This window comes from Bubalus bubalis, chromosome 12 (genome assembly GCF_019923935.1).
Source record: "Bubalus bubalis isolate 160015118507 breed Murrah chromosome 12, NDDB_SH_1, whole genome shotgun sequence".
Classification (NCBI taxonomy): Eukaryota; Metazoa; Chordata; class Mammalia; order Artiodactyla; family Bovidae; genus Bubalus; species Bubalus bubalis.
Genome location: NC_059168.1, coordinates 47133674 through 47143821, shown reverse-complemented (window position 1 = coordinate 47143821; position 10148 = coordinate 47133674). Strand labels below are relative to the sequence as shown.

The window sequence follows — 10148 nt, the reverse complement described above, 5'->3', positions numbered from 1 at the left end:
GGGGCTGGGGGGTTTGGGGCAGTGTGTGTATTGGGGGAAGGAAGAAGGGAAATGCTTCCAGCCTGCTACTAAACATTCTGTGATGCACAGGGCAGCTTCTACAATGGATTATCCAGCTCCAAATATCTACACTGCTCATGTTGAGAAACCCTAGGCTAGAAACCTTATCTTTCAGGTGTTTTCTAGTTGGGGCCAAATTCAAGTTTCCTAGCTACTTCCTTGGAGACGATGGGCTGCCTGTACCCTCCATGAGGACCACAGCATTGAAAGCCAGAGTTCTCCCTGAGGAGTGTTGCCAGCTGGAGAGGTCTTGTTGTTAGTTGCTCAGTCGTGCCTGACTCTTTGCGACCCCATGGACTGTAACCTGTCAGGCTCCTCTGACCTCCATGGGATTCTCCAGGCAAGAATACTGGAGTGGGTTGTCATGCCCTCCTCCAGGGGATCTTCCCAACCTAGGTCTCCCGCATTCCAGGCAGATTCTTTACCAGCTGAGCCATCAGGGAAGCGCAAGAGCACTGGAGTGGGTTGCCATTCCCTTCTCCAGGGGATCTTCCTGACCTAGGAATCAACCAGGAGTCTCCTGCATTCCAGGATTCTTCACCAGCTGAGCTAGACAGAAACATTACTCTGTTAAAATACAAACAAGATGCTCATGTCTAGAGATCCTCCAGAACTGTTTCATTCCAATCCCTTAAGATGTGGGCAGGTAGAACAAGTCCAATAAAGAAATTGGGATTGGGGAAGAATATGTATATATATAACTGAGTCCCTTCGCGGTTCACTTGAAATTATCACAACATTGTTAATCGGCTATACCCCAATGCAAAATGCTTTTGGTGTTAAGAATAAAATTTTATAAAAGAAAAAAAAAATCAATTGCTTGCTCTCTCAACACAAAAATCCGGTAGCAGTTTCTGTGCCATGCTGCTTACAGCTCTATTACTTTATAGAAAGAAGTTAAAGACAGGAAAACAAGATGCCCAAAAAGGAGCCAGAAGTCATCCCACTTCAAGTTTATTTTATGTGATTTCCAGCATGCAGTGTGCTTTCTTGGGAAAAAAAAAATCGTCCCAGTTCACATTATAAATTAATTTACAAATATAGAATTGTGTTAGAAACAATATTTATAAAAGTCCATACAATTTTTCACATACAAAAATATCCATAGAAAGTGGGGTTTTTGTACACACAGTATGAGGGTAGGTAGTTTCTTTGGTTGTCTTCCTGTATAATATTTAAAAAGTAATGTTGACATTATTTATACCTCAATAGACTATTTTAAAAAAAAATAATTTTCTATATGTATTATTTCAAACTTCCAATTTAACAATAATGCTGTGAATCTCAAATAATATACAGGGAAAAGTTAACAATTTTTTACAATTAATTTGTGTTCCTTTTCCTAAAAAAATTAAAAACTAGCAATGTTCCCATCAAAGACCAAACATGGTACAAGGGTAATTCATAGAACATTAACTTCATCTTAATGCATCACTATTCCAATAAAATCACACTATCTGCACTAACACTTTTTGGATAAGTTCAAACTGTGGCTGAGTGTCTGCCACATACAGACATTCTGTTGGGCACCAAGACGGTGACCATAAAAAGTATTCAAATGATGACAGCTCCTGAGAAGTAAAAGGGAGTGTTAAAATATATTACGTTAGAAAAATTTTTGACCACAAATGTTTGCTTTTAAAAATAAAAATTCCATTTAAAAACTATTTTTAATAAAATACTAAAACTTTGTTTCAAAGATGAAAAACCCAGGACATATGCTAAAAAAGACAGGATACCAGCTAACTAGGACGGTGACCACAGATCTCAGAAATATGGCAGCAAAAGTGAGGCAGAGCTGGTGTCCATCCTTGATGCTCAGAACATCCCAAGCGATACTGATTTCAGCCAGAATCTTTGGTTAGATGAAACCTAGCTCATTCCTACTCCTTAGACGCTACTTACTCTGCCTATGCATGTTAATGCCTTTGTTTTTCAGGGACTAGAACACAAAGGTTACAAGCACAGACTCTGGAGCCAGACTGCCTTAAAACTGGATCCTGGTGAGAGTTCCCTGGTGGTCTAGTGATTAGGATTTGGTGTTTTCTCTGCTGTGGCCTGGGCTCAATCCCTGATCCGGGAACTGAGGTCCCACAAAGCACACAGTGCAGCCAAAAAAAACAAAACAAAACAGAAAACTAAACACACACACACACATACAAACAAAAAAAATCAAAAAACTAGATCCAGGCTTCATGACTTACTGTTTGGACCTAACATCTTGGCAGTTTACTGCCACCATACAGAAAACGATGGGGGGTAACAATACCTTTGTGTCAAGGTTGTTGTGAGGATTAAATGAGCTAATACATGGTAAGTATCTAGAACAATGCCTGGCACACAGGGTGTGTCTGGGCATTTCTATCGCTATTAATGTCTGACACATCCCTGACACTAAGCATAAATAGAGGTGATCTTTGAGCTGGGTAGAGAGCTCAAGGATTTGCGGTGCTTTCTAGCACAGTATTTGAAAAACTTTCCATTAGCCACAAAGAGGACAAATGGAGGTTTCCTGGAAAAATGCAGGTCTCTGACTTTTCTAGAAAAAACAGAATGCTGCCAGGCAGAGAAGACCAGTTGCCCACAGCAGCCTGCAGCTGGTCAGTCCCAACCATTCCCTGCTGCTTCCAGTGCCAATTGTTACTTTTTTGACCCAGTAACTTCATTCACTTGTTTTTGCAGCTGAAGTCTGTGCCCACTGGACCCTGTGACCCTGATATACAGTGATGAACAGACAGACATGGTCCCTGCCCTCACAGGGCTCTCGGATACCATCCCAGGACAGACTGGACTGGATTTCTCTCCAGGGAGGCCCTTTATCCAGAGAAAGCTTGTCGGGTAAAGAAAAAGTTGGCATCCACACGCTGTTCCGAGTGTGTTCAGTGGACCTTGCCGGGAGCTCTGGAGAAAATGCAATCTCAGTTCCTGCCCCAGACCTACTGCCTGGAGATCTGTATTTTCATGAGATCTCAGGTGTGCAACAGTTGAGTCTGGGAATTGGGGCTCTATACTTCAGAGCCCTCCCGAGGGTAGATGAGGCTGTTGACCATGCTGAAGTTGTAGAAAGGGCTGCCAAAGGGGCTGCTCGGGGCCCCGCTGGTGCTGGCGGGGAAGGGGCCGTAGTAGGAAGATCTCTGGCTGCTGCTGCTGCTGGAGCTGTGATTCAGTTGCAAGGGGTCTGACGAGGGCTCCGGGACGGAGCTGGGGGGGAACACACCGCCTGAGGGCACCTGGGGCCCCTGGATCCCTAGAGGGCGGCTGCCAGGGAGTGCCCGCTGCGTGCTCCCACTGCTACTACCGACGCTTAGGGTGCTGAGGCTGCTGAAGAAGCTGTTCAGGCAAGGGGTGGAGGAAAGCATGGACACTCCCGGTGAGGAGGCAGTACTCTTAGTGTCCTCAGGAGGCTCTGGGGACTGGGAGGATCTCAAAGATGCAGGGGCACTGTCTCCATCTGGCTTCCCACCCACTCCTGACCCCAGTCCCGGGGAGAGCCCTTCTTCTGATTTTGAAGTCCCCACGGCCACTGAGGGGGTGCTGCTGGCTTCTGAGCGGCGCTTTCGCTTCCGACGGAAGTTTCCGTTGTCAAACATCTTCTCACAGTTCGGATCCAGGGTCCAGTAATTACCTTTCCCTGCAAAGATGAGAAAGATGGGTTAGAAGAGGAGGTGTACGTGCCCATGTTATCGTTTAGTCACTAAGTCATGTCCAGTTCTTTGGCAACTGCATGGACTGTAGCCCTGCCAGACTCCTCTGTCCACGGGATTCTCCAGGCAAGAATACTGGAGTGGGATGCCATTTCCTTCTCCAAGAGATCTTCCCGACCCAGGTATCAAACCCATGCCTCTGGCATTGGCTGGCGGATTCTTTACCACTGAGCCACCAGGGAAGTCCCACATGCCCAGCTTTGGGTCCGAGATGAGGGAGGCAGGCTTTCATGAAACTTGACAGAGATGCTCAATCTACTCTGTTGTCCTTTTGAGGGAAATGGCACTACTTGAACTTGAGCCTCTGTTTATCTATAAAAATAGGGATAAGACAGTACTCACCTCACAGGTTGGCCGTGAGGGGTAAATGATAGATCTCCGCAAAGAAGCCATACACAGTGAGCAGTGAAAAGAAAAAGGTATCTATTATCATTATCATTTGCTGAAAGGGTATAATATTTGCCCCGAAAAAATACTCCACTGGAAAAATGCATCCTCCAGTACCCAACCCTCTGCCTCGTCCAACAGAAACGACAAGTTATTACTGAGCAATTGACTGTTTTAAACACACCTTGGATGGCATCTATTTGAAAGTACAAGGAAGCTCCACACCCATCCCTCGCCTTGGGCAAGAGGCACCCTTGCACGTCTTCCCAGCTTTTCCTCCACCAGGCTGATCTCAGACCAGGACCCCATTTAATGCAAGCAATGCTAGTCTTCTGCTTAGAAAAACTCCCTCACTATCTAGCACAGTGGAAGTAAAAAACATCTGTCATCTTCGAGGATTTTTTTCTCCCAACGGCTCTCATCACTTCTGGTAAAAAGAATCTTTGGCATTTGCAAATACCGTAAAGCACTTATCTTGTAGTGAGTTCTTCACATTGATAACTCTAGTTACTCCTCACGGCTCTGGAGACGAGTGATATCATCGCCTCCATTCTTCAGATGGGGAAACTGAGGTGCAGATTGGTTAGCAACCTGTCATTCTCCCAGTTAGCAACAGTGTGTGCGTGCTTAGTTGCTCAGCCCTGTCTGACTCTTTGTGACCCGTGGACTGTAGCCCGCCAGGCTCCTCTGGGCATGGGATTTCCCAGGCAGGAATACTGGGTGCCTTTTCCTTCTCCAGGGGATCTTCCCGACCCAGGGATCGAACCCACGTCTATCTACTGCATTGGCAGACTGATTCTTTTACCACTGTACCACCTGGGAAGCCCAGTTAGCAGTGATAGGGCCAGTATATAAGCAGGTTGTCTCTAGAGGCAAGCATTCTTAACCACGACCACACACCCCTCCACATCCATTACCTCCACCAACACATTTTCTGCAAATAGTTGCAGAATAAAAACCTAATTCACGTAACTACCATCTAAACAACCAATCATACCTACTTCTACCAGAATATTTATATTGTGTCATCTTGCTACCAAAAGCTTTGACAAGACATTGGCTTGAGATCCTTGACCTTTTTAGAAAGTCCGGGAGTGTACGTGACAACTGACATGATCACCTCAGGTGATTTAGAGGCCAAATCTGGGCAGATGCATCTTGGAGAGCTGCATGCCTTGTCCAGTAAAGTAACCACCAGCCACACGTGGCTGCTGGGCATGTGAAAAGTGGCTCGTACCAAGTGAAATATGGTATAAAACACATACATAGGATTTTGAAGACTTAGTACCAAAAGAATAATGTAATTAGCTCATGGATAATTTCTTCTATGTTTTACATGTTGAAACGACATTTTGGGTTGCTTTAAAAAATAAATTCTCACCATCTTTTTACTTTTTTTCACATGGCTACTAGACAATTTTTCAACTACGTGTAGTTTGTACAGCATTTCAAATGCAAAGCACTGCTCTTCATTGGAAGGACTGATGTTGAAGCTGAAGCTCTGATACTTTGGCACCTGATGTGAAGAGCCAACTCATTAGAAAAGACCCTGATGCTGGGAAAGATTGAAGGCAGGAGGAGAAGGGGACGACGAGATGGTTGGATGGCACCACCTACTCATTGGATATGAGTTTGAGCAAGCTCTGGGAGATGGTGAAGGACAGATAGGCCTGGTGTGCTGCAGTCCATGGGGTCGCAAAGAGTTGGACATGACTGAGCGACTGAACAACACAACTACTTCAGAGCATTTACATAATTTACAAAGAATCCTGTATCCCTCACTGATCCTTAGCCATTTCTGCACCAGGGGCTGGTCTCCTGCAAGACAGTATTTTCCACCAACGCAGGGGGCTAAGGGATGGGGGGGAGTCTGAGTGCATTACTTTTATTGTGCACTTATTATTTCTATTATTGCTACATCGACTCCCCCTCAGATCATCAGGCATTAGATCCCAGAGGTTGGGGACTCCTGCTGTAGAAGGCAAGGAAACAGTTTTCTCTTTTCCCTAACCGGATTCTCACCCCACACCCCTAGTCCTGAGCGCCTTCAGAAAACCTCCAGTAAGAATCTGTTTCTGAAATTTTTGAGCTTTTCTTCACCTCATTCCTCAGCTAAGAGGAAAACCATTAAATCAAGCCACTATCACCCAGCCCTCCTCACCTCAGGGGCTTAGATCCGCACGAAGCACATTTGGGATTTACACTATTACGTTTCTAAACAGGTAAGGTTCGAAACGCATCTACGTACAGCAGGTACCAACTCCCCGTCTCTCCCCACCTCACTCTCCTGAAATGTGATGGGATTCTCGGCTCATCTGAATCTCTTTACAGCCATCCCTTATCTGAGAGCCCACCCGTGTTTTTATTCCTAATCCGTTTACCGGTAACTCGACCCTCCCTCCAACCGCCTAAGGAACACCACTCAGGAGTGACTTTCGGCTTAAGGATTCAGGCTTTCTACCTTTATCCCACCCTGGCCTGCCTCTGCGTGTGCGTGAGTTGTGGGGTGCGCGTAGTGGGGGGCGGGTGTGGGTAAGGGACCGGCCGGGAAGCACCTGTCCGCCCTCACCTGGGTCGTCCTCGTCGCGGGGCACCTTCTTGAAGCAGTCGTTGAGAGACAGGTTGTGGCGGATGGAGTTCTGCCAGCCGGCCTTGCTGCGCTGGTAGAAAGGGAAGCTGTCGGCCACGAACTGGTAGATGTGGCTGAGCGTGAGCTTGCGTTCGGGCGCGCTCTGGATGGCCATGGCGATGAGCGCCGAGTACGAGTAGGGCGGCCGCACCATCTTCATCAGGTCCTCGCGGCTGGCCATGGACAGCCAGCCCAGCTCCCCTGGCGCCGCGGGCCCGGCGGGTGAGGCGGGCGCGGCGGGCGCGGGCTGCGCGAAGGGCCGCTGAGCGCAGGCAAAAGTGCCAGCGGCGGTCGGCGGCTGCAGGAAGGGTCCCGGCGCGCCCCCCGGGGGCGGCGGCGGCGGTGGAGGGGCGCCCAGGTACGCGGCGGCGGCGGCGGCGGGGGGACCTCCCACGGCCGGCCCGTTGAGCCACAGGTAGGGGTTGGCGGCGGCGGCTGGCGGCGCGGCGTAGTCGGTGAGTCCGTAGGGCGCCCGGGCGGGTGCGGGGGCGCCTGGGGCGGCGGCGGCGGCGGCGGTCGAGGGCAAGCCGGGCTGCGAGTACACGCCGAAGTTGTCCCCACAGTAGAGAGCCATGTCGGCGGCCGTCGGCTGGCGCGGTGCGGCGGCGGCGGCGAGGGGCGAGCGGGGCTGACCTCGCCGCTCGGGCAAGAGCATCCCTTTGGGGGCCAACCCTGCGGCCCTGGCTCGGCGACTCTTGTCTTCGGCGAGGAGGGGCGGGGACTGATGGGTGAGAGCGGAGCGCCGACGAGCTAGCCTCTTATAACCGTCGGCGGCTCGGCTCCTCCCGGGCCGGTCCCGGGGCTGGGCGGCTGCCCGCGGGCTCCGGCTCTCCACGCCCCCGCCACGCCCCACCTGCCCGCGCACGCATCCCGGCCCAGCGCGCGGAAACCTCCTGCCGCCCGTCGCGCCTGCCCGGCAGCTGCAACCCCTCCTCTCCGGGCCGGGGTGGAACGGAGGGAGGTCGGGAAGAACCAGGGAAGCCCGGGGGAGGCCGGCGCCTCCGATATTCAAGCAACCTGTTCCCCATTCCTAACCATTGTGTCCTCAGCACAAGAACGAAATAAAATAACGAATATCAAAACAAAGAGAAAATCTCCAGGACGGTCCGACTGTTCTAAAAAGTCTGTGAGTTAACTCTGGGTGGCCGCTCAGCCCACCTGCCTGCCCCCGCCCCAACCTTTGATATTTCGACCTGGAGCCTCTACATCTTTTGTGATCATTTGCAGGAATCACGTCCGGTCCCGACTGGTCGGCTCCCAGTCGAGAATAATAGACGCGATTTACAAGTCTTGGGAGGTACACCGTAGATACTAAGGAGCATTTTGGTGCGTCCCCTTGTCCTAGGGAATTCTTTGAAGGGAAGGACCGAAATCGGTTTTTTAATTTCTCTAAACATAGCGACAGGTTCGTTCCTATCGGGAAATAGATATGCATTTTAGGTCCAGTTTGCGCAGACTTTTGGTGTGATTTGTTGTCTTCGAAAACAGAAGGGTAAACGTTTTCAAAGACATTTAAATAAGTGGGTTCGGAATTAGCATTTTAAAGCCAACTGTAATTTAAACTGTGCTAGAAGCGCTCGTTTACAAAAAACGATCTCAACGAATTATGGCAGAAGACTTGCCCTCTACTTCTGTTAAGTTTTCTAATGCAGCTCCTGCCTGGAAAAACAAACAAAACCAGCAAAATACTGTGGAGACTCCAAGTGCCACGCCATCATTATTTATTGACTCCGAACGATAAGAAAAAAAATTGTTTTTTTTTACGGTTAAATTGAGTTCTAAATATTTTCTTAAGCGGTGACAGGTCTGAGATTCTCTTTTAAAGGAGAGGGGAGAGGAAAAAAATTTTTTATTCTTCCTATTTGTCAATTGCAGACTCACGGTTCAGAATACTTAATAATTCGGAACCCACCTCCCGCATTTATTTTCGTGACAGTTCCTTATGTACTTTCAGGAAAATGATCCTCTTCTGTTTTAGCACTTCTTAAAAAATAAAATCCAAAGATCTTTAGCCAACTTGGGTACCTAAAATGCAACTCACACTTCAGATGTAACATTTTTTCTCGTCTTTTGTGAACCCGGGAAGGAATTCTTGTCACACAGTTTCTTTCAGTCTCCTTGCAAATGGTATAGAATGGAGTAGCGTTTGCCTTAGTTGTATTTTGAGGTAGTTTAGGTAAGCACACAGCTTTCGTTTTCCTTCCCAAATAGCCCAGACGAAGTTGTTCTTTTTCTTGGGATGTTAATAAGGATGACAGCTGTAAGTCAAGAAATTGGAAAGCAATTTTTAGTAACTTAATAAATGCTCAAATTTAATATTTTTTCCTAAAGTTTAAACAAAAAGAAAAAGTTCAAAAGAAAAGCTGGCAAACTAGATGGTAATAAATTAGGAAAGATTTGAAACCATCCCTCCCTTAGTAATTGATGTCCTTAAGAATATACTTTTCTTTAGCAAATTGATTACCCATACATACTTTGCAGTCTTGCAGATTTTTTTTTTAGTTCAACTCTTAATCCTATATTCCAAATTATTCTGAGTGAGAGGCTATGATTAAAGATCATTGTTTCTTTGGTTAAAGGTTCTGCTTAAAAGAGATATTTTGTTCCTTGACTATACATTATCTTTTCCCGACTTTAATTTTATTAAATTAATGGAGCCACCTAGCGGCTCTTTGCTCTGTTACAGCAGATATCCGGATAGGGACCTGTGAAATGAACAGTTCACCCCCGCTAAGGGTTTGGATATCATACTTTTTTCTATTTGTTTTTAAATCACATATTAATTAGCCAAGCTTAAGACTATCATTGGTCACAGTCTTGATTTTTAATGTCAAAATTTAAAATAATATCTTAAATCCGTGTGTATGTACTCAGTCGCTCAGTCCTGTCTGATTCTTTGTGACTCCATGGTCTGTAGCCCGCCAGGCTCCCCAGCCCATGGGATTTTTCGGGCAAGAATACTGGAGAGGATTGCCATTTCCTCCTCCAAGGGATCTTCCCAACTCAGGGATGGAATCTGAGTCTCCTGTGTCTACTGCATTGGCAGGTGGATTCTTTACCACTGACTGAGCCACATGGAATTTTAAACAAAATTTTAAAACATTTGGTACACTTGAAAAAAAACAGAAAAGCAAATAGAATAAAACCTAGGCATAAAATGCAAGTTCTCTGTAATAATGTTTTGTTAAATTGCCTTTTCACAGAAGAATATAATTGAGGCAATTGAACAATGTACCTATACCAGTGTAAAATGGTGTAAAACAAAGGTAGATGTTGCATGTTTTCATCACTGGAAAATAAAACATTTTGGGAAATCTTTCAACCTGAAGAAAATCTCTCATTTATTTTCCACTGACATTTGGTAACAT

At 47.0% G+C, this 10148-nt stretch overlaps 1 protein-coding gene across 1 annotated transcript; it reads right to left on the bottom strand.

Annotated features, from left to right (window-relative positions):
* Positions 1-1520: 1520 nt before the first annotated feature.
* On the bottom strand, positions 1521-9621 carry FOXI3 (forkhead box I3). Its single transcript, XM_025261157.3, has 2 exons — positions 6721-9621; positions 1521-3691 (listed from the first exon to the last, which is right to left on the bottom strand). Exons 1-2 carry the CDS (start codon positions 7433-7435, stop codon positions 3066-3068), a joined length of 1341 nt encoding a protein of 446 aa, XP_025116942.2. The 5' UTR covers positions 7436-9621; the 3' UTR covers positions 1521-3065.
* Between the last annotated feature and the right edge of the window lie 527 nt (positions 9622-10148).

Coding starts and splice junctions, on each gene's coding strand:
- FOXI3 (XM_025261157.3), bottom strand. CDS start 7,435: ATGCTCTTGCCCGAGCGGCGAGGTCAGCCCCGCTCGCCCCTCGCCGCC. Junction 3,692..6,720: donor CCGCGACGAGGACGACCCAG/GTGAGGGCGGAC, acceptor TCATCTTTGCAG/GGAAAGGTAATTACTGGACC.